A 25,080-nucleotide genomic window follows, 5' to 3' on the forward strand; every position below is an offset into this window, starting at 1 on the left:
GCAAATTTTTTAAACACTCGAGTGAACTTGATATCGGGGAATTTATTACCGATAGTATCCGATAATTCGCGATTTTCAGTAATTTGGCGCATTCATAGCGCTGCCGTATGGTTAATAGAATTGATTCATACGATTGCGTTGATTGTTGGGATGATACTTGTACCGAAAGAGAAGAGTCTAAAGGATGGGACTATCGCCGTCGTGATTACTCTGGAGGCATCTTTTATGCTTACGCGTCTTTATTCACGTAAGAAGCTGTTGGATGAAATAATCGAGAAAATGAACGATATCCTGCAAAGTGCGGACGAAATTATGAAGGATATTGTAAAGTCGGCTATAAAGCCCATAACAATGCCGTTCATAATATATGGAGTGACCGGTGTGATAACTGTCGTGATATGGACTATCCAGCCGATTTTATTGATTTTCGAGAAGTCCACCTTTTATTATGTAGATTACAATTTGCCAACCGCTTTCAACAACGAACCATTTTCCAGCCGTATTCTGATTTTTTCAACCATTTTTATGACAATTGGAAGTAGTTATTTATTTCTTAAAAAATTTGGCGTGGATGTGTACATGATGCATTTGGTATTAATGTTAACGGCGCAATATCGATACACGGCAGCAAAGCTCACAATATTGTTTCGAGATCTACAGAACAATCACGATGAAACAGAAAAAAAACATTCCATGGAAGATCAATGGATGAAGAGAGAACTAAGAAAATTATGTGTACACCAGAATATTGTCTTAAAGTAAGTGTAATAGGTTTAATATGTCAAAGTAAATATTGAATGTGTAATAAGTTACAATAAATATTGAATGATGGGGATAAATGCATTTAGATTGTTGCTACTAAAATTATTCTCTTACTGATTTTTAAAAAATCATTAATAAAAGAAAAAAGAATAAAATAGATTTGTTATTACGTATGTACACAGGATGTCACTAAAGTTTGACCTCATTCATGGAACCCCATTCTCAGAAACGGCTTTAGAAATGGAAACAAGTTTGTAGGATATTAAGAGGGATTGATGAAAATATGGACCTGACCTTGAGTAATCTTTTCAAGGTTGGTTCAATCATGTTTTTGTGAATGAGGCTCCTCATTTTTTGTTGCATATTCTTGCAGCCTTTGTTGAGACATTTTCAAAATACTATAATAATACTTTTTATTAAGTATTTTTCAAGTCGAGAGGTTTCACAGTTACAGTACCGCTGGCATTTGCATTATCCAAAAATGGAGAGAGGGATTCAATTTAAGAAAACATTAAGATCACATTGACCTGGCCTTAAGAAGGTTACTCAAGTTCCATATTTTCATCATTTGTGCCTTTAATACTCTACAACTTTTGTCTGAAACAAATATGTAAAGCCGTTTTTAAGAGCTAGGAGTAAGATTATACTTTACAGACATTATGTACATATACAGGGAGGGGGGGGAGTAAGATAATTGTGTGCATTTTGGTTTAGCATTTCCGATAAATAGAGCTGCTACCGCGGCGGAATTTATTTTTTCATAATTTTGTTGTCATTTTGAAAATATGTATAAAACATCCTTAACGACAAAAAACGAGAAAAAGTGAAATTATATATTTTGATAGTAATTTCGATACACAGAAATTAAGACGATAGGTACTTTCATTTTGTTTATATAAGGTATCCCATTTTAATGTCTCACCCCAAACAACTTTTTTATTTTTGATCTTAGAAAAAAATGTTTCAGACAAAAGTTGTATAACTTTGAGGGAGACATAAGATGGTGTCATTAGTTTGACCTTGAATAGTTGCTTGAAGGTCACCTTAAATGTGTTATTATGTACATCTTTTGAGTTATTATTTATCGAATTAAGTTAAAAAAATCTTTTAGTAAGTTTTAATTATCAAATCAGTTCACGGTGGGAAATTGTGCACATAGACATTTCTTCCCCGGCAAAAACTTTTTCATGCATGAATATGTACAAATATGTATAAACATACATAAACATGAATAAATATTCATGAACATATATAATTATATATGAAATATGTCCATACATGCTCATACATCTTTCTTTTGTAAAATTACTTTTTAGTGTAACAGAAATAATAGATAATAATAATATAATAAAAAAATTTACTATACGTATTATATTATATTTTAAAATTGTATATAAGCATATTATATTTATATTAATATTAAAAGTATGAAACGTGAACCGCATTTTTTAAAATAAAGTAATCAATATTCCATTAAACATAACAATTTAAAAAAACCTGTATTTCCCAATCATTTAACAGAATATTGATTTTTTTATTTAGAAAATACGCGGTTTACATTATATGATTCTACATTACATTCTGTGTTGTATTTCAGCATGTCATTTATATTAAGGAAACTCCTGTCTGTGAATTTCAGTCTACTCTACATCAATAACGTATTTCGGTTCTGCTTTATAGGTATCTTATTAAGCACAGTAAGTAACAATGATATTATTAATTTAAGAAAAGAATGATTTATTCTAATGAGTAAGAATATTAAAGCCTGTAATGATCGCGCGAGGCTGGATCTTTAATGCTTTAAATAACTCAATATGAATTACATATGTATATCCCATATACAGGGTGTGTTAAAAATCTGGAAACGGTCGAATTTCTCGAAAGCAAAGTATATTTGAAAAAAATGTTTCAGACAAAAGTTGCAAAGTTTTAAAAGATCTACGAGTATTAACTGATCACATCCATTTGACCTTGAGTGGTGTCGCCAAGGCCAGGTCAAGGTCACATCGATTTTCTTAAATGGAACTCATTGAGGTAAATCTTTTTAAAGGAATGAAATATTGCTACTCTTTTTCAAGAAGTGAAACATTTTCACTCTTTTTCAAAACTGACTATATTTTCACTCTTTTAGAGTGAGATTTCATTTCAAGAAGTTTGGGAGTAGATACTATCAGAGTCGTATAGCACTTAAATTAGTCATATAGCCCCGTATTATGGTTAGCCTACTAGCCCCATCTGTTCATTTTTTAAAAACCTTAACAGTATACAATAACAAAGACAGATAAACAAAAAAAATTTGTTGGCTTTTATTATTAAGTAAGAACTACTCTTACTATCTAAATGGAAATAAAATATCTCAGACAATTATATACGATTGTAAAACAAAAACTTTAAGAATAAAAATGTTTACTTAGGAATAGGATTTTTTAAAACTGTAGCGTAACTTCTATCATAGATGTGTTAGTAACGAGATGTTACAGTAGAGACAGAGCGGCAGTCGCTGCTGCGTACTCAGACGGGTTTACGCGTGTCTCGCGCGATTTGTTTGTAACGTAGCCTCGATTATTCTATTGTATTTACCCCTATAATTTACTGACCCCGGTCTCCCCTATTAATTATACTTTATTTCTATATAGAATTCAAGTGCATTTGACATGAATCAGCCCACTGTGCGACGCCATCCAAGGTCAAGGGGATGTGATCAGTGAATAGATCTTTTTAAACCCTGTAACTTTTATCTGAAATATTTTTCTCAAAAACACTTCGCTTTCGAGATATTCGACCGTTTCCAGACTTTTGACACACTGTATGTACAATGTACATGCATATATACCATATTTGTAGTCATTCGAATTGCGCGCCGAATTGGTTTTTTGGATTTATAAACGCAATTAAGTACTATAATAACATCATGAATTAAATTAAATTGACAAGCAATTCTTAATAATTTTGATGCACAAATATCAGGCATAATATTAGAATGATGTTAATGTGCTGAAAAACTGTAAATAAATTTATTGCGAAATATATTACCTCGGCCGGAGTCGAACTCGGATCTCTTATATTCTGTACGAGCGTCCTAAGCCTTTAGACTACCTAGGCCTTAGTAATATTCTTCGCAATAATCGATATGTAGGATACAATAACGCATCTTTTAGGCAGCGTGTATAAACAATAATAAATGATTTACTAAGATCATAATGTGAATACACCATAAGAATATTGAAGTCTATAACGAATGACTACAAATATAATATACGAGTATATGCATGTATACACATATATATAGTACATATATAATTCACATCGAATTATTTAAAGCATTAAAGATCCAGCTTCGGCAGTTATAGACTTTAATATTCTCACTTGTTGTGTTTTTACATTGCGGTCTTAATAAATCATTTATTATTATTCTAATAACTCTATTGATGTAAATTGATTATTTATATAGTGCTTACTTACTAAATTATTTTAAGAAATTAGTAGATGTTGAATACACAGGTAAAATTTTTTAAATATCATTAAAAATTAAGGTAAAGCTTCCCCTTTACATAGCCAGCTTCAAATGATTTCCGAGTGACCTTGACCTTGACCCTCAAGGAGGTCAAGGTCATTGACCTGCTCCGTCGCTCGTTATTCATTAAAAAGATATGAACAGAACAATTTTTATGAATAGTACGTTATTTTTAAACACTTAATTAAGGTCACTAGGAGGTCATTTGGGGCTGGCTGTGTAAAGGGGAAGTTTTACCAAAATTAATAATAATATATAAATAATTAATAAAAATATTTTAAAATTATTTCTGCATATACAATGTAAATTATAGAGGTAGATTTTCTGTTGATTTAAAACTTGAAATTGAAATTTTTCGAATTAGAATAATGCAAATGAATTTTTTTTCTAATGATACTTTTTATTTGAAACTTTATGACAAGTATTTTATTATTAGGTACCATCAATGTCTTTTGCAGAAGGAATTTCGGTCACGTCATATGCAATAGCTTCACTAACGCAATTCTATTTATTATGTTCTTCCGTACAAACATTATTAGACGCAGTAAGATTTAGCACTTTACGTTATATCAATTATTTTTCTTTTGTAAGTAATGTTAATGATATTGAATAAACGTTTAATTTTATGTGTATTATTTTAAACAAAACAAAAATTGCAGTTATACATAACTACAATTGAATTTTATAAAATGTGATCAAATTATGATTAAACCTAAAAGGAAAGGCAATTTACATAATTTTATACATTTAAAATGTAACTATATAAACAGTGTTGAAAAGTTGTTTTTTAAAAGTAACGCGTTACTGTTACCATTATTTGCGGTAAAAAGTGACCTCGTTGCCGTTACTCATTACCGATTCTAAAAAGTAATACGTTACCATTACTTAAAAGTAATTTTAAAAAATCGTTACTTTTCATTTCTTTTTTTGTAATTATGCAGAAGACGAGCCTACTCAATTATCGATTTTGATGAAATTAGGATCATTCGACGCGTTTTTGCACGAAATGTAATGTTGCACAAATCAGGCAGAAAAATAAGTGTCGCTCTGCCCCGGGAATATTAACCGAGATATTAAACGCTAAAGTTGATTACTATTGGGGTTAGGAAATCTGTCAGATTCTTTCATTTCGTGCAAAAACGCGTTGAATAACCCTAATTTCATCAAAATCGATAAATAGGCCCGTCTTCTGCATAATTACCCATTTTTTAAATGTTAAAACAGGTTTCTAAGACAGAATGCTAAGACACACACACACACACAAAATATAAATTAAATATAAAATATTTAGAAAGATATTTATCTTTGAACATTTTAATTTTTTATTAATATTTTACATATCTAAGTTTAATTATCGGCGTTACTATATCGTTACCAAAAAAAGGTAACGAAAAAGTAATGTTACAAATAACGCGTTACTTCTCAACCCTGTATACGAATAATAAACATAATTATGAATTAATTACAAATATTGACAACATTAACTAAGAAATGTGTAATTTATGACTGCAATCTATCATTTTTTTATTTTATTTTATTTATAGAGTACCGAAATAACAGACAAAGCATTTGATGAAGGCTGGTATCAATTTGGATCATCAACAAAAAGTACATTTATATTATTGATAATGTCTAACAGTCTAGAATGCAGAATTGCGGCGATTGGAAAGTTTAATTTGTCTTTGCCTTCATTTATGACGGTAAAATTTATTAATTAAAATTTATTAATTATGACGGTAAAATTATTAATGTGGATTTATACTTCTTATGTGTCTTAAAATGATTAATAGTTTAAATCGCTTACGTATTTTTTAATTGTGTTTTAGATCATAAATCAATCATATTCAATTGCTCTTTTGTTATTAAGAAGTACTTAAGAAAAACATTTTATGCACATTTAAATTTAGAGTAGATATAAGATGGTTATTTTGAAATGAATATTTAAAAATTTTATTATACAAGAAAATAAATTCGTTTGTATAATGAACCGAAAAATACAGTTTGAACAATTTAATAAGCTATATCAATATGTGACAGACATTATCATATTACTCATAATCACAAATTTAATCTTTGTCTCCTGTCAATCTCGTATTATTCCTCAAACTAGAAATAATTGAATTTAAACATAACTTGTTATATTTTAATAGCTATAACACTTACTTTAGAGAATACAGAAAATATCAGCACATAATTTTAGTATGTGTTTGTATTTAAAAAATATACGGTGTTTATATACTAATTTGTCTAATTTTTTTGAAAATCTGACAATTATGATAGAAATTTACTTGATATAGTAAGATTGATAATAATTCATGTTTGTTTTGTACTAATTTTGACGAGATTTCTTACTCCTACCCATGAGAAACACCCCCAGATCATAATATTTCTTCCACCATGTTTTACAGTTTTCTGAATATATCGATCTTGAAGCTCTTCTTCATGTTTTCTTCATACTCTAATTCACTTCTTTTGCCCAAATAAATCGAATTTACTTTCATCTGTCCATAGAACCTTTTTTCAGAAGTCTAATGACATATTTGCGTACTTTCGAGCAAATTGCAAACGTTTTTTCTTATTAATAACTCTGATAAAAGACATTCAAAAAGTAAACTTCCCTATCATAGGAAAATAAAATGAAAGATAAGACAATTTTGTACCATTTTTTTATTTCATTAACTGGATCCTTAAATTACTTCTCAACGTTATAGTTACTATTGATATTTAAGCACTTTTTGTAATGTGACGCTAGTTTTTCGATACCAATGTTATAAAAAAAACGTGTCCAACATGGAGTCATTTATTTCAATCTTGACTTCATTCCAGATCACTATAATTACAGAGCTTCTATTAAGTGTCATTTTATAACTATTTTACAACGAAAGGGATATAAATACATAAGATGGACATTTTTGAAGCATTCAAATGTTAATATTCTTAGTATGTCGAATAATGTACGTTTTAAAAACATATTAAGTTTATAGACGTTCGTATTGAATAAAAGATGATTTGAACGTCTAATGGACGATGTGTGCAGTCTGAGATACGATACACGAACATGCTGCATTGATTTTCATAAAACATTAATATGTTTGGTAGTGTTCCTATAATAAGAGTTAGGACAAACCGCCGTCATTAATAACCAAATACTACAGAGACTATAAACAAATAGCCGAATACTACTATGGCTGCGGTCCACTTGATGCTTCTAAACGCTCTAAACGCTACGCTCTGAACGCTACGCTCCGGTTGGTCCATTAATGTTATGAATGCTACAGTCGTAACCCAAATGGACCAGGGTTGTAGCATTTGTAACGCCATAGATTTCCGTTAATTTCGTTGCATATTGAAACAAAATTGTTGAAAACAAAACTATTTTAAATAATGTTGTTGCAATGTATTTTTACGAACGTTTTAATTTGTCAAAAAACCTTACGAATTTATATATTATACATAGAATTAATACAAATTTCAAGACATTTCCTAACCTTCTTTGCACATATATTCAGAAGCATAAAACGAATGATACTTAAAGATTATTCACCTTTTGAAGCACGAGCAAATTCTTCATCATTCAAATTAAATATATAAACACTATTTATTTCCGTGCCGGTAACTTCTAATTGTGGCATTTTAATGTACGTTTTACAACTTATCTTCACTTTTGATTCACATTTCCCGCCAAATGCTTATAATGCTCTGGCTAACCTATCTCGCGAGGTGAGGCAGTTGGAGCGGAAGTGGGAGCAAAAACGATGACGTAATGATGACGACATAGGCATTACTGGGAACGTGCCAAAGCGTCAAGTGGACCAGCCAATCAGTGCTCCAAATGCTTTGTAGCGTTTGAAGCGCTAAGTTCAATTAAATGAGCATGATATGGTTAGAAGTAACATTCTTTAACAAACTCGTGTAAATGTTATACTGCCAGCGCTAGATAATGATGAAAACATGAAGGATAACGTCCAAGTAGCACAGCAGCTCCTAACTCTTATTGTAGGAACACTAGTGTAATAACTCAGAAGATATTATTTCATCATTTTTTGTTTATAAAACGTTGAACAACATTAAGTACTGGGAATTTTTTGCAACTCACTTCTGTGTTGCGTAGTCGTGTTTGTAATTATAAAGAGAGCACTTAGTTCAAAATAATCATCGTTATGTAAAATACAGTTGTATAGAACACAGATACATTTATAAGGAAAGCTTCTGACTATTCTATACTTCTCCCTGTGATAGATGTAGTAAAAATTGTACATCGTCTTTATTTCTCGACATCGTGATGTTTATTCATCAACTTCTACTTCTATTTCGTGATAATAGAAAATGAGGGAGAATTTCCTCAAATCTATAAAGTATGTATTAAACAACATTATATACTGGGAATTCTTCGCAACTCACAGTTCTGCGGTGTGTAGTCGTGCTTATAATTAAGAAAGCACTATAAGATAATCATCGTTGTGTAGAATACAGCAGTGTAAAACATAGATATGTTAGGAAGAAGACCTCTGACCATACTTCTCCCTGTGACAGATATACTAAAGATTGTCTTTATTTCTTGACATTGTGACATTTATTCATAAACTTCTACAATTAATAATAATAGAAGATGAGAGAGGACTTCTTCATATCGTTATTTATTCAGAAATACGCTATGTTATTGACGATATTGAAGTGCTGGCGTACACTAATAACAAGACAAAATATTATAAATTATAACGAAAAGTACAGATTACCATTATATGCCATTGTGACAACGTGTATAAATACAAACAAATTCAGTTATCGAGTAGAAATTCAAAAGAATAATGGAACGTTAGAAATCGACTATCCAGTTATTTTCGAATGCTGACAAAAAAGATACATATGTTTTCTTGAAAAGGAGAAGGAGATATGCGTGTGATATAACATTACGACAAAGACGTGAAGCGAAGTGAATACAAGGTACGCAGAATCATACAATTCTGATTGACGACGTCAGGATGAACTTTCAAAACGTGAATTCCTTAAATGTTCGGTTGAATTTGCTCTCGGGCAATCTTCTACCGATGATCGACCGCGACTCATCCTTTTCATTTTTTTGGAAAATATATAGCATTTTTGTGTGGATATTACAATTCATTTTGATAATTGCGATGATACCTGGGTGCATCTACGTGCCAATAGAGAAAGCTCTTAAGGATGGCCTTCTCACCATTGTAATCTTTATAGAAATACTCTTTGCGGTCCTGCGAATTTATACTCATAAAAATTTGGCATACAAATTAATTCAAAAGTTGAATGAAATACTGCATATTGCCGATACATCTATGAAGAACATTGTAATAGCGACTTTAGAGCCGGTAAAGATTCCACTCAATTTTTACTTATCCTCTGGCGTGGTAGCAATAATAGGATGGAGCTGTATGCATTTCCTATTGATATATGAGAAGAATCTGTTTTGTTATGAGGATTACAGAATGCCTGCTGTTTTCTCCAAACAGCCATTCTCGTTCAGAGTCTTTTTACTAGGAGATTTGTTCATACTTATTTGCATGATATATATGTTCGTTAAAAAAGTCAGTGTGGAGGTATACATGATGCATTTGGTCTTGATGGTAACAGCGCAGTATCGATATATTGCAATAAAAATCGCGATGGTATTTAAAAAAAAAAATGAAGATAAATCTCGAACAGGACATTCCCCTGAGCATTATTGGAAAAAAGAAAAAGAAATAAAAACACTGTGTCGACATCACAGTGATGTAATATAGTGAGTATTTCAGAGTTTATTAAAGTATATGATACCTTCTATCAATTTCTGTGACAAGACAAAAATATGAAAGACATAATAATTGATTATGTATATGCAGGGCAAATAGTGACTTCTTTCTTGTCACTATTTGTTCATTGGGAAATGCAATCTTTTTTCTTTGAGAAAAATTGTATTTTCACAAAGTTTCCTGGACTTTGGAGAATTTTAAACTTCATATTCGAGTTTAGCACATCCAAATCTATAAAGATTGGCCGATTTCATACGTTTCCATCACATTTTGGCCCTAAACTGCCACCGTTCTTTCATATTTGCTTTTGTATAAAGTTTATACTTAAGTTTATGTAATTATCTTTGCATTATTTCATGACGTTTTACGGTTGTATTATTCGTTTTCTTTCAGCTTAACTTTATTACTAAGAGAACTGCTGTCTTTAAACTTTAGTTTAATGTATGTAATGAGTGTCTTTCGATTCTGCTTTATTGGAATTATGTTTAGCAGCGTGAGTAATAACTTGTTACCACTAATTGTCCCTCTCTTCCCTCTCTCTCCCCTTCGTCCCTCCTTCTTTCCCTCCTTCTCTTTGCCCCTCCCCTCATCTCACTTTTTGTTTACAGAAATTGATTTTAGATAAAAAGACGATTAAAAAAAACTGCTGAATTATATTAATTATGATTTAATAACTAATACATCTTTTTTCAGGTTACGTCTACAACGGTCGGGGAAGCAATTTCGATTGCCATGTACACGTCGGGTGCCACGGTGCAACTTTATATCTTGTGCTCCTGTGTACAACAATTATTAGACGCGGTAAATTTTATAATTTATCAACAATACTATTTCGTTTTTAATTTGCATTTAAATGTGCTATTTTACGTACACGTTTCTGTAGTACGACAAATATGTTCAGGACAAAGAGGTCCTCGAATCTCTCTATTCTGTAGCCAATCAACAGGCTTGAAAAATTTGTCATACGACAAAAACGCACAAATAAAATAGCGGCCTAAAGAATTGAAAATTTTCTAAATGATGATGAAAGTAGGATGTCAATAAAAAGGTGCCAATTTTTATCTCTAGCAAGTAAAAGTGATTCTTTTTTGTAGTTTTTGAGATGCAAAATTTGATTCTGACTTTCTAGTAAATTTCTTTAGTAAATTTAATGCAGATTAAAAATAATTAATCAAATTTACGTGCTACCATAGCTACGCGTGCATGTCAGTACGTGTAAGACATTCTTCTAGTATTGAAAGGATTACAATCCTAAATCCAGCTCTTTATCATTATACGAAATTCCATTATTTTGTAGAATATTTTTTTGAGATCGTATATCAATGAAAAATCCTCTGACATTAACACGGAACCGCAAAATATTTTTTTTGGGTGTAAAATTAGTAAAAAGAACTTCTTTTTTCTCTATTCTTTTTTCTCAGACTTTTAACTTTAAGCTGAATCTCCTTGAGTTTTGGTAACATAAGACAGAACTATCGGCATTCTATCGATAAATTCTTCAATCTTTAATTAAAGACTTTAATCTGTTTAATCTGTTTAATCTGGCACTTAATTTCTGCGAGAATATGTATTGCTTCAATTTTTTCTTATTATCGTGATACTTAAGTGTTTATCAATGCCTAACTCAAAATTTGAAATTAATATATATTTTAACCAATATAAATGATAATTGTCTTTTTGAGAAATTTGTTTATAATATTAATTTTATAATTATTTTTTGACAATTCACGATTCCATATTGAATACTACCGTGATAAAAAATAAGAGAGTATGTATCATATTATAATTTTATATTTTATAAATGAAAAATGGAATCATTAGCAAAAATATGATAAGACATGCTTTTCAACGGTAGTCTGTACGAGGTTTGTCCCAAGTATTTGACCTCTACGTATATCTTTGTCCTTGAGCGTCCTCCCTCTCTCTCTTTCTTTCTCCCTCTCTTCTTCATGAAAAACAGGCATTCAATACAATATTTAGAGAGAACCTTGAGGAGTACTGTCACCAAGCGGCACGATTCAATAGCTGTTCAATCGACAATGGTAGTTGTGTGATCATCGAAAACTCCAAACGTTGTATTTTAACCCTTGTGTACGCATCCAACTTTACCAACGTTGTTACGCACTCGGGTACTCCGGTGCCCATCTCTCATTTTTTCAATTTTTTAAATATTTATGCAATTGAAATGGTTTCCTTAACGTTTATTTCAATAAATAAACATAAAAAATGATTGCCCGAGACATTTGCAGATAAATTGATCTTTTTTTGAAAGGGCCGCATAGTAGTAAATGATACCATTGATGTATTTAACAACAAAAATTTTCTTAATTTTTAATTTAATTTAAAGTATGGTTGAAAACAGCTTTTTTGTCAATTTTAGGATATCTCGAGATCTTGACGTGATAAAGGAATTTTGCAGTCAGATTTGGATTCAGCGCAAAAAATTACGTAAGAAAACATTGTTAAATCCCAATCAACAAAACCATGCAGGTCTGTGTAATATCAAGATATCTTGTTTATGCCATAAAGCTATTTTTTTATTATAAAATCTACGTAATGATCAAAAAATTACATAACAATGTCAAGTCATGTTTGTTAGTTGTGAAATACAACGCTCAAAGTTTTCGCGATGCTCACACAACTGTGTACAGTTGCCGACTGAGCAGTTGTTGAGTGTCGTGCAGCTTGGAAGTACTCCTCAAGGTCCTTCCTTAACACTGAATTTACTATTTTCCACAATATAGAAGGCTCAAGCATAAAGATATACGCAGAAGCCAAATACTTTTGGGACAGACCTTGTATAATCATAAATTGCTTTTTTCGCTTTAATGAACATTGCGATAACATAAAGATTTTGAATAAACTAGACATGATTTTATAAATTGCGAATTGTATTCTACATAATATGTAATAATAATATTTTTTGTCATATGTTGCTCTATTTTGAAAAATGTAGAGTACAGAATTAACAGATAAGGCGTTTCACGAAAATTGGTATTTACTTGAATCATCGACAAAACAAATATTTATATTGATAATTATGGCTAATAATTTGGAATGCAAAATCGCAACGATTAAAAGTTTCAATTTCTCCTTACCTTCATTTATGACGGTAAAATTTTATATATTTCTTATTTTTTTTTGCAGTAGTGATTCTGTCACATTTCGAATTTAACATTCTTCAAATTTTCTTTCAGATTTTAAATCAATCGTACTCGATCGCTATTTTGTTTTTGAAAATAAAATGAGAAGTGGCGAGAAAAATATGTTTATCGACGATAATTATAATCATTACTTTCATTAACAACGAAACAAAATTAATAACAGGAAATATTAATATCTATAAAAATGTGTACTACTTATAATGCAAAAGTTATGAAATAAAATGAATTTATTATTAAATGAATTATTGTATATTCATATAATTATTAATACGACACGTTTATTTTCTCAAATAGAAAAAATATATTGATTATTGATTACGTACCTGAAATTCATATTATGAATATTTTCTGGTGGTATTTTGTATTTCATGTCGCGCGCGCGCACGCCTTGTTTGTAATACGTCAAAGAATCTTTATTACTGACGTGCCAAGAAAGCAGCGGAAGTAACAATACATTTTATCGAAGAGAAAAAGAACTTACTTTAAGCATAATCTTGCGATAACTATTTAGTGGTTCATGTGTTTACAACGCTATATATACAGTGATGGGAGAAAGTTCCGTAACGGTCAAATATCTTGGAAAATAATGATTATGGAAGAAAATGTTCAATACAAAAATTTTAGTATATCAAGCGGTCTATTATACGGTTATATTGAAATGACTTTCATGTGACCTTGAAGGACACTGTGAAGGTCAACTTTGAGAGAGAGAGAAATCTTAAATAGAAACTCCTATTTTCTATTACATATTCTTAAAGCTGGTGTTAAGACGTTTCTGAAATATTGGTTACAAACCCTTTTTGTTTGAAATCTTCCTGAATTACGAACCTTCAAAGTTTAAATATTGCCGGCGCGTTATTTAAGGTGTACCGCGATTAATTTAAAAGCTATGAATTTATTAGTTAAAATGTTCTATAAGGAAATTGTTTTAAAAATATAGATTTTATTAATTTCAAAGTGCTTACAAACCATTTCATGTTTAAAATATGTATTAGTTTATAACTACTTACAAATAAAAATAAAAAAAACTTTATTTATATATAAAATATAAATAAATTAAATTCGAGGTCAAATTGACCCCAGGTGAGTATTTATGTAACAAAAAATCAGAGTGCTTAAGGGTTGAAACTGCTGTATAATCGACATAAAGATGTATGGTTAATAAAAATATAGAAACGAGTTAAATTGTGAAATCCTTATTTATATTAAAGTTATGTACGACGCTTTAATGTGCATTGAATGCGCACAAGTTCTGCCAATGAAAAACGCTGTAATGTTCTATTAGTGTTAAGAAAAAAAAGTAATCAGAAAGTAATGACTCGTTACATTTTGAGTGAAGGTAACGGTAACGAGTTACTTTTGCAATGACGAGTAACAATAACGAGTTATTTTTTAAGAAAAAGAACGGTAATGATAACGAGTTATTTTTACGAGGTAACGTTGCCAACCCTGACTATAATTTAAACAAAAAAAACGAAATTCATGTCATCTACAGTTTCCCACAATCACGCAAGGCAATACCGAATCAAGTTTTATTTTCTTTTTAAATTATGTTTATATTGAGAGAGTATGTAAGTGTTAATTATTATTGTTAAAGCCGATATTTTTTGAACGATGTCTTCTACACTTGATAAATAATCATCTGTATTTAATTTTTTCTTTAGTATTCTCAATTCTCTTACTCTACCCTATATAAAAACAATGAAAACAAGTAAGAGATATTTACCTCAGATAACGTGTACATTCTATGGTCACGCTATTTCTATGATATTATACCTAAGCACTGAGTGTATAGGACTACTACTGGATGCGACAAATAAGAACTTTTATCACTGTACTCTAATATACTGCAATAGCATTATTCGTGTTTATTCCATGTTTGCAATTATCACATTCTACCCTATTCTATTCCGATCAACGATAATATCAACAGTGTTAATTTCTGCAGAAGAGCCTCTCGATGCCAGATATATGATGCCTATAATGACGGAATATAAGATAATTGTCGCGACGTAAAGATAATTATAAGGAATGTAATAATTATTCTCTCTTGATAAACAGTATCAAAACATAGAATCCTACATTCATTGAACTATGGTACAATATATATTGATGATCTTTATAAGGTTCTGCATGTTTCTATTATACTAAAATGTGCAGAACCTCACAAAATCATTACCTTTGTCAAAGATATGGTTCGACAATATTTAATATTTAATATATCTACACAACGATTACAGGGCAAACATAATAGAGAAATAGAATGAATGAAGAAAACAGAATGAAAGGAGAGAAAAGTCATCCTTTACCGATTACTTATAAGGTATTATTAAAAAGGAGGCACAGCAGTGTCGCTGCACTTGGCTTAGCACCGAGACACTACCGTGTGTCTCCAGATAAACAGAAAAAAATAAAGGGAATAATTCCTTACTATAGAGTTAAATATAATTTCGGAATAAAAGAAAACTCGCTTATTTTTATTTATAAAGGATAACTCATAGTATGTGATAATGAAATCATAGCAGCACGTGTAACAGATATTATTGGAAATACAAACAATTGAAGTTTCAAATTTTAAACGCTGCATTTCATCAAGATATTTCCGACTTACAAATATATATACGACACAAAAAGAATGAATTTCAAAAATGTGAATCTTTTAAACAGTCGAGTGAATATGCTCTCGGGGAATTTATTACCTATAGCATATGATAATTCGCAGTTTTCAATAATCTGGCGTACTTATAGTGCCACCGTATGGCTAATACAATTGACTCACACAATCGCGTTGATTTTCGGAATCATTATGGCATCAAAGGAGAATGGTCTGAAGGGCAGTACTCACACCATCCTGCTCACAGTGGAGGCATCTTTCATGCTTACACGTCTTTATTCACGCAAAAAGTTGATGGAGGAAATGATTCAGAAGATGAACGATATCTTACAAAACACAGATGAAATTATGAAGGATATCGTAAAATCAGCGATAAATCCCATAATAGCACCGTTCATAATATATGGAGTAATTAGCGTGATATCTATTATAATATATCACGCCAAGCAGCCGATTGTATTGGTCTTCGAGAAGTTCATCTTTTTCTATGTAAATTGCAATTTGCCAGCTACTTTTAGCACCGAATCATTCTCCAGTAGTGCTATGATTTCTTCAACTATTTTAAAGATAGTCGGTACCATTTATTTATTTCTTAAGAAATTCGGCATGGACATGTATATGATGCATTTGGTATTAATGTTAACGGCACAATATAGATACACGGCAATAAAACTCGCAATATTGTTTCGGGATCTACAAATCTACAACGAATCTCGAATAGAACATTATTCTAAAAATCGATGGACAGAGAGAGAACTACGAAAATTATGTCTACATCAGAATATTGTTTTAAAGTACGTAACATATGATCATTATAATAAATATTAAATTTTAGAAAAATGCATTTGATCATTATTGAAATTATTCTTTCTCTTTTGGCTTTTAATAAATCATTGATGGAAGAAAAAAGAATAATATTTTTACTATTTTATATATGTACAAATTTAAATAGCATATATATATTGTAAATCTTATTTTTTCCGGTAAATATTCACTTTACAGGAAGCCTCTCAAATGATCTTGATCTTGACATATGTTGTTATCAAGGTTATGACCTTGAGTAACCTCCAACAGGTTTTAGCCATTACTCGTTATCCGTTAAAAAGTTATTAAAAAAAATTTTGAAAAATTAATATGGAAAGGAATACGAGTGAGTTTCTGACGAAACGCGAGGATAGTTCTCACCTTCATCTAACTAATTTCTGATTGTGCTAGATGGGTTTCTACTTCTATTCTCATGTGTTTCTGCTTTTTGACAGGTCTCTTTATATTTTGGAAATGAGTGGGGGAGTGTTCTTTCAGGACCAATCAACATTCATCAAGGTTTGGTAGAACCTATACTTGCGCTTGTTTCCTTAAGATAAGGCAGCAAGACTCCGCATAAACCCTACTCTACGAGTTTAGTCTTAATAGATAATGGTTGAGAGTTTAATAATTTATAATAAAAATTCGGTCTTTCTTAACTAACATCCTTATGCGAGGCAAATCCACTACATTCCGAATCATATATCCAAAATTGATTTAATTTTATTGGAAGCAAAAAGAAAGAAAAAAAAAGAAGGAAAAGATATTCGTCCTCGCATTCAGGAAGATTTCTATTTTTCTGTTAAATGCTAATGTAATATACTATTACCAATATAATATTAATACACGCTATTATTTATTATTTTATAGAAGGGCTTCTTTGAAAAAGATCGGGGGATATTCTTAGACATTCTTTAGGATAGACAATATGTGTGACGCATAAAGGTATATAAACGTGATCTATCTATTGGTTTGGACTAAACATGCCCTTCAAAATTAAAAGATATGATAAAGAAATAAAAATAAGGTTTCAAAATAAAGATAAAATACCAAAGTGAAAATGAAATATTAACTAGGAGTAGCCTAAGATAACATATATTTATAATAGGAGAGAGAGATCTATCAGGATGTAACATAGTCAAGGTCAAGGCCTCCTAAAGTGAACAATTACCTTATTTCTTATACGTTTTTAACAATAATTTTTAATAGAGAATATTAGCTTTTTTATTTAGATAATACGCGATTTACTATTTATGATATTTTGTACATTCTGTGTTGCGTTATAGCATGTCATTTATATTAAAGAAGCTTCTGTCCGTGAACTTCAGTCTACTGTATATCAATAACGTATTACGGTTCTGCTTTATAGGTATCATATTAAGCACAGTGAGTAATAATGACGTTATTAATCTGAAAGAAAAAATAATTTTAAAAACTTATTGGTGTTAATTCATCATTTATTGTTTTATGTGATATCAGATAACTCATTTTAAGGAATTAATGAATTTTTAATGAATATGCAAAATGAAAATTTTTTTAAAACCATTTTTGTACATATTACATAAATTAGAAATAGGTTTTTAATTAATTTAATACACTTAAGTTGAAACTTGTCAAATGAGAAAAGCAGAAATAAATTTTTTTTTCTAAAGATATTCTATATTTGGAATTTTCTAAGAAGCACTTTATGTATTTTCAGGTACCATTAATGAATATTGCAGAAGGAATTTCGGTTACAATATTTGGAATCGGTACACTAACGCAATTTTTTGTGTTATGTTCTTCCGTACAAACACTTTCAGATGCAGTAAGATTTATTACTTCACGTTATATAAATTATTTATTGTCATTTAAATAATTAATAATATTAGAGAAATGTTACATTATCAAATTTTGTATGTATTATTTCAAACGTCACATAATTTGCCTTTGTACGTTTTATTATTACAGAAATTTATGAAATTATATAACCTAATATAAACAGAAAATACAACTTGTACAATTTTATTTATTTAGAATATTGTAACTATAATTATAAAAGTAGTAATAATAATTATATGTATATGAATTACAATGTTGGTAGAATTAAGTAGAAAAGATAATCTGTAATTACAATTTATCATTTTTTATACCTTTATACTAATTATAGAGTACCAAAATAACAGATAAAGCATTTGATGAAGGCTGGTATCAATTAGGACCATCAATGAAACGTATATTTATATTATTGATAATGTCTAATAACTTAGAATGTAAAATTGCTGCTATTGGAAAATTCAATCTGTCTCTACCTTCATTTATGACGGTAAGATTTATTGTATACACTGAGAAAAAAGTTATTAAATCTTACTAAATATTTGTTTGAATAGTCCTAGCGAAATATTTACTTACAGTAAATAAATATTTAGATAAAAAAAATGATAGTTGAATCGAATTCATGGTTCTTGTATCTAATAAATATATGTTTACATTTCGTAAATATTTTGCTAGGATTATTCAGAGAAAAATTTATTAAAATTTAGTAAATTTTTTTTCGGTGTACCTATATTTCTTATATGTATTGAAATAATTAGTATTTTAACCTTCTTATGTCGTATTTTTTAATGGTGTTTTAGATTATAAATCAATCATATTCAATCGCCCTTTTGTTTTTAAAAGCGAGATGAAAAATGTATCACGCACATTTAAATTTAGTAGGTATAGGATAGAGGATTATTATTTTAAGACAGGAAAAATAAAAATACTTTAAGAAAAAAAATAATTTGTGTTTTACATAATATTATGAATTATTAATAATCCGATAATTATGGTTAGAACATAATGGGCTACATATGTGGAAAATGTTATGATATTACTTACTGTTAGAAATTTAATTTTTATTTTCGATTTTCTTATATTTTTTAAACTAATAATAAAAAAATAATTTGTTGTATTTATAATAATTGTAACACTGACTTTAGTAATGAAAATATCAGCACTCATATTTATAAATATATGATTGTACTTAAAACACGTATTGCTCCCTTACTTCAAGGTTCAAAAATGACACAACTTGAAAAATGTAATTTTCAAGTTATTATTATGAATGAATTGTGCAAGTACTACTTTGTTAATCATGAAAAATCAACAAATTTAAATCCAAAAACTGAATAGCGTTCTGTACTCCGGAGATGAGACTATGAAGAACATTGTACATTCAACTCTGAAACCATTAGAGATTCCACTTAAGTTTTATTGCATAGTTGGAACTGGATCTGTAATAATATGGTGTAGTACGCCGCTCATATTAATTTTCAAGAAGAAATCATTCTTTTACGAAGATTTTGGAATGATGGCAGCCTTCTCGAAACAATCATTTTCAACAAAAGTTTTTGTGCTGGACAGTCTTATCGAAACCATTGCTAGTGCTTATATATTTCTAAAGAAGGTTGCTTTGAATATCTATATGATAAATCTAGTATTACTGTTAACAGCACAGTATTGTTACATCGCAGTAAAGTTCGCAACAATATTTCACTATGATACTTTACAAAATGAAGACCATGAATTCCAAAAGGAAAATTATTCTGTAGATTTATTGATGGAGAAAAAAATAAGAAAGTTATTTCTACATCATAACACTATAATTCTGTAAGTAATCCGTAAATAAGCTAACCTGTAAATTTGCTAACTTCACAATTTTTAACTTTATCTATCTGTTAATTTTTCTGAATTATTCCCGGGAAAAAGTGTTTCAGATATAATTATGTATAAAATTATATAAAGTTATATATATATATAATTATATAAGAAATTGATATTTTATATACAATTATATATAAAATATGTTCATATATACGATATGCATTTTTTCCCGGGTTCCTACACAATTCTTGAATTAAATACGAATAAAATGCTTACATGAGCCGTCACAGTTCTTGAAGCGTTATAAATAACATATTTATGAAGCGATATAATTCGTAAATAATTGGAAAATACTTACTAAAAAAAGATTAATTTCAAAGAATTATTAAAATAAAAATAAAATCAGATATAAGTAAAATGCCTATATAAGCCTCCATGGTTGTTGGTACGTAAATAACGGTATATTTATAAGACGGTAAGATATAATTCGCAAACAGTTAACTGTAAACGTTTCGATTCTAAAGTTGAAAAATTTTTTGAAAGTATCGAAACCTTTTATGTACTAACACACATTTAAAAATGCAAAGAATTAAAAGTAATCAATTTAAAAACAGATAAATAATGAAAGTTTCTTTAACTAATTTTTCTAAAATATATCTGTAATAGAAATACTTACTTAAATTTATAATAATGTCGTTTTATTAATAAACGAAAATGTTTCATTTCGAAATAATTTATAAAATGGTATTGGCATGTTCACCGTAACATATAAATCAATCCTGAATTGCCATCTGAAGGAGAATATATTAGACTAGACTAGAGTATCATATACTGGTTTTTCCACTTCTTACTTTGCGATGAAGTATTGGAATACCATAAGATAATCGCTGCTTCGTAGTCCTGGGATAATTATAAAGTAACTTGGAGTCACCTCCAACTTGTACAAATGAAATGATCATATCGTGATATATCACAAATTTGTTGAGACGATTACAAGCTTCTCTACTTCTTTACAACGACCTTCTTTACAAAAGCTCTCTATTGATAATAGTTAATTTACCATTTCTGATCTGTCATCATAGATAAATATTTATAATCGTGGTAAAAGAGAAATGATATGTCCCACCAATGACAATACATATTATAATACAAACTACAAAGAAATAGATATTCAAGGGGAATAGGATATTCAAAGATGACGAACAGTTGCTATCAACTTTCAATAGTGATTGTTCCGTATATACTTCTAAAGAGAAAAATAGAATGTGCGCAATAATGAAAATGTCAAAAGGAGGTAAATACCTGTCGATATATATATATATCTAAATTTAGTATACATATTTAAAAATGATTGCTTATATTAAAGACAGAAAGGATCTATCATACAGTTATAACTAATTAAATTATCTCTTAATTAGCATAGGAGTTAAATTAACTTTGGAATAAGACATTATTCAATATACTTTATGATCGGAGAAAAAGAAGAGAATTCCAAAACAAGCTACATTTTATACAATATTCCATTAATCAGAAAAGAGCATTCACCAAAACATGGACTTTCGAAACATAAATCCATTAAATGTTAAATTAAACAGGTTCTCAGGTAACTTGTTACCAATGACTAGCAACGATTCTCTATTTCCTGTAGCGTGGAGGATATACAGTGCCGTCATATGGTTGATCGAAACGATTCAAACTAGCGCAGTAATTACCGGAATCTTGATCGTGCCAAGAAATAAGGCTTTGCAAGATGCAACGGTTGGCTTAGTTGTCACCATAGAAGTGTTTTTCTTATTAAGGCAAATGCATTTGCACAGAGACCTTGTAACTCAATTGATTCAAAAGCTAAATGAAATTCTGTGCTCTGAGGATAAGACGATGAAAATCATCGTGAGATCGACCTTGAAGCCAGTAGAGATTCCGCTCAAATTTTACTGCACTGTTGGGACTATATCCTTATTAGTGTGGTGCTGCATGTCTTTCACGGTGATCTTCAAGAAAAACTATTTTCTCTATGAAGATTACAGACTCCCAATAGTTCTTTCAAAGCAACCATTCTCGATTGAAATTTTTCTGTTAGGAAATTGCATTGCAACTATTGCCAGCGTGTATATGTTTATAAAGAAGGTTGCCTTGGATGTCTATATGATAAATCTCGTTTTGCTAGCAACAGCACAATATCGTTATATTGCTGTAAAGCTCACAACAATATTTCGAGAGAATGTTCCACAGAATCAGAGTAATGAATCCGAAAAGGAATATTCTACTGTAGATTCATTAGCGGTCCTGATGAAGATGAAAGCGTTATGTCGACATCACTGCAATGTAGTTCAGTAAGTATAATTGATGAACGTTTGACTGTTTTTCAATTAGTTTATTATTTTATTATATACAATCTTTTCGAATTATTGTTACTCGTCTTTTAAAAATATTCTTTAATTTATATTACTCCCAACTGAGCTTATTTCTTTATGTGTGTTTCTTTTTCAGGATAACGCTAATGTTAAAGGAATTACTTTCTTTGAATATGAGTCTAATGTATTTGACAAATGTTTTTCTTTTTTGTTTTCTCGATGTTATGCTGATAAGTGCAGTGAGTAACATTTAATAATAATAATAATATTAAAAATGTTTTTTAGATAATTGAAGACGATGTTAATGATAACGTTAATGATGATGTCAAACCTAGGTGTTATCGAAGGCTCCTGTCGAAGGAATTATGATTATTATGTATATATCCGGTGGCCTAGTACAACTTTATATTTTATGCTCATGCGTTAATCAATTATTAGATGCGGTAAGCTTTATTTTAATATTTATTGATATATTTGTTATCATCCTTTCTATCTTGCAGTATGCTTTATTTCGTAATAATTTTAAAAAAGTTTTAAATTATAATATAACTTTTGATCGCAATTAGTATCTAATGTTAAATTTATTAGTATTTAAGAAAAGTAGTTACATATTTTTCAAATTTAATTCTCTATTTCTTATTTAGAAGGATTTTGAAAACGGATTATCATTAAATAAATACATAAATTACATAAATATATATAGAGTGTTCGGAAATTAGCGCATCAGAATATCATAGCAAGATAGAGTGGACTAAACTGAGTCGAAAAATCCTCTACCATTTTGCAATTTTCGCAATAGTTAACAAGATATTAATTACTAAAAATCGCTGAATATTGGTATTCAATAATTTTTTATTCAAATATACTATCAATTTTACAGAAAAACTACAAGAGACAAAAATTGTTTATTTTCTTCTCACAGAACTCTAAAAATTTTTTATCATCTTTTTAGTATTGCATTTTCTTATTTTTACCGAGAGAAATTTATATGAGAAAATACGGTATTAAAAAATTCTAAAAAAATTTTCAGAACTTTATGAGAAAAAAATAAATAATTTTTGTTTCTCTCGCTGTTTTTCTGTAAAGTTGATATTATTTGAGTAAAAAATTATTGAAAACCAATATTCAGCGATTTTTAGTAATTAATATCTCGTTAACTATTGCGAAAATTGCAAAATGGTAAAGGACATTTCTACTCACAATCAGTTTAATCCGCTCTATCTTGCTATGATATTCTGATGCGCTAATTTCCGGACACCCTGTATATAGTATTTATGAAGTAAATAGTAGAACAAAGTTACAAGTTGTCTGTTTATAATCAATAACTGTGTCCTCTTAAGCTTATTAGGCAATCAATAATCTGTGTTAGAATTTAGAATATAACTTTATTTGTAATTTTGTATGTTACATAAAAGTAAAAATTTTGAATATATTATGTACATAAATTACATAAATTGTTAAAATGTTAATTATATATTGCATGAAGATTCTATGTCATTTTTAATTTAGAGTGTAGAAATAACAGATAAAGCATTTCATGAGAAATGGTATCAGTTTGGACCATCATTAAAACACATGTTTAGAATGATGATAATAACTAATAATTTAGAGTGCAAACTGTCAATCTCTGAAAGATTTAATCTATCTTTGCCTTCATTTATGACGGTAAGATTTAATATACTACTTATATTGAGCACATATGATTATGCCATTTTCTAAAATAATTTCCTTAATCTTGTAGAAATTATTTACATTGTACTATATAATTTTAATATTAATGCTATCGATGCTTACCTTTTCTCAAATATTTTTTTCCCTTATAGATCTTGAATCAGTCATACTCGTTCGCACTTCTGTTTCTAAAAATGAAATAAAAACGAAAAGTACGTTTTTATTTTTTTCGTTTATTATAAATATTTTAGCACAAATATTTTTTCTTTCTTAGTTTTAATGATACTATATAAAGGCTTATTTATTGTAAATTACATTGTAAATTATTTATTCATTTTGCTATCTACATATAATATATTCATATTTCTTGTTTCAGTTCTAAAGAATTTAATTATGATAAATTATTAAGGACAAATTTAATTATTTATATATTATGTATCTGTATACGTATATCATATTCAGATATAGAATATTGAGAAAAAAATGAGAATTTAAATTAGCTTATTGTTAAATGACTTTAACGGTCTAGCTGGATTTTAAGTGCTTGTATAATTATGTGTGAATTTGTATACTACGTAACTGATCCTTTAAATTGAGCGCCGAAATGTAGAATATATAAATATGAAATGTAGAATTATATACAATTATAAACATAACATTGTTTAATTGAGCATATTTTATAATTATAAATTGTAAAATATATTATTTTGTTTAGAATTCAGAAATAACGGATAAAGCATTTCACGAGAACTGGTATCAATTCAATTTGTCTGTACAACGTATATTCTTAATGATAATAGCTAGCAATAAT

At 29.2% G+C, this 25,080-nt stretch overlaps 3 protein-coding genes across 3 annotated transcripts; all 3 read left to right on the plus strand.

Annotated features, from left to right (window-relative positions):
• The first annotated feature begins 150 nt into the window (after nt 1-150).
• Nucleotides 151-10,990, plus strand: LOC108728316 (uncharacterized). The gene is made up of 5 exons (XM_018456809.1): nt 151-758; nt 2,360-2,459; nt 4,713-4,820; nt 10,732-10,839; nt 10,922-10,990. Exons 1-5 carry the CDS (start codon nt 151-153, stop codon nt 10,988-10,990), a joined length of 993 nt encoding a protein of 330 aa, XP_018312311.1.
• A 5,432-nt stretch (nt 10,991-16,422) lies between these two features.
• On the plus strand, nt 16,423-20,117 carry LOC108728323 (odorant receptor 67c). Its single transcript, XM_018456820.1, has 5 exons — nt 16,423-16,610; nt 17,907-18,006; nt 18,320-18,427; nt 18,770-18,925; nt 20,094-20,117. The coding sequence occupies exons 1-5, from the start codon at nt 16,423-16,425 to the stop codon at nt 20,115-20,117; spliced, it is 576 nt and encodes a 191-aa protein (XP_018312322.1).
• A 1,678-nt stretch (nt 20,118-21,795) lies between these two features.
• Nucleotides 21,796-22,967, plus strand: LOC108728331 (uncharacterized). Its single transcript, XM_018456833.1, has 3 exons — nt 21,796-22,577; nt 22,735-22,837; nt 22,884-22,967. The coding sequence occupies exons 1-3, from the start codon at nt 21,796-21,798 to the stop codon at nt 22,965-22,967; spliced, it is 969 nt and encodes a 322-aa protein (XP_018312335.1).
• The last annotated feature ends 2,113 nt before the right edge of the window (nt 22,968-25,080 follow it).

This window comes from Mycetomoellerius zeteki, unplaced genomic scaffold (genome assembly GCF_001594055.1).
Source record: "Mycetomoellerius zeteki isolate Tzet28-1 unplaced genomic scaffold, Tzet1.0 scaffold114, whole genome shotgun sequence".
Classification (NCBI taxonomy): Eukaryota; Metazoa; Arthropoda; class Insecta; order Hymenoptera; family Formicidae; genus Mycetomoellerius; species Mycetomoellerius zeteki.

What these genes read in the sequence shown, in the direction of transcription:
- LOC108728316 (XM_018456809.1), top strand. Translation starts at nt 151, where the DNA reads ATGATACTTGTACCGAAAGAGAAGAGTCTAAAGGATGGGACTATCGCC. An exon ending in CACCAGAATATTGTCTTAAA is followed by an intron (nt 759 to 2,359) that starts GTAAGTGTAATA and finishes GTTGTATTTCAG; the next exon opens with CATGTCATTTATATTAAGGA. An exon ending in TACAAACATTATTAGACGCA is followed by an intron (nt 4,821 to 10,731) that starts GTAAGATTTAGC and finishes ATCTTTTTTCAG; the next exon opens with GTTACGTCTACAACGGTCGG.
- LOC108728323 (XM_018456820.1), top strand. Translation starts at nt 16,423, where the DNA reads ATGGACATGTATATGATGCATTTGGTATTAATGTTAACGGCACAATAT. An exon ending in CATCAGAATATTGTTTTAAA is followed by an intron (nt 16,611 to 17,906) that starts GTACGTAACATA and finishes GTTGCGTTATAG; the next exon opens with CATGTCATTTATATTAAAGA. An exon ending in TACAAACACTTTCAGATGCA is followed by an intron (nt 18,428 to 18,769) that starts GTAAGATTTATT and finishes TACTAATTATAG; the next exon opens with AGTACCAAAATAACAGATAA.
- LOC108728331 (XM_018456833.1), top strand. Translation starts at nt 21,796, where the DNA reads ATGGACTTTCGAAACATAAATCCATTAAATGTTAAATTAAACAGGTTC. An exon ending in CATCACTGCAATGTAGTTCA is followed by an intron (nt 22,578 to 22,734) that starts GTAAGTATAATT and finishes TTTCTTTTTCAG; the next exon opens with GATAACGCTAATGTTAAAGG. An exon ending in ATGTTATGCTGATAAGTGCA is followed by an intron (nt 22,838 to 22,883) that starts GTGAGTAACATT and finishes AATGTTTTTTAG; the next exon opens with ATAATTGAAGACGATGTTAA.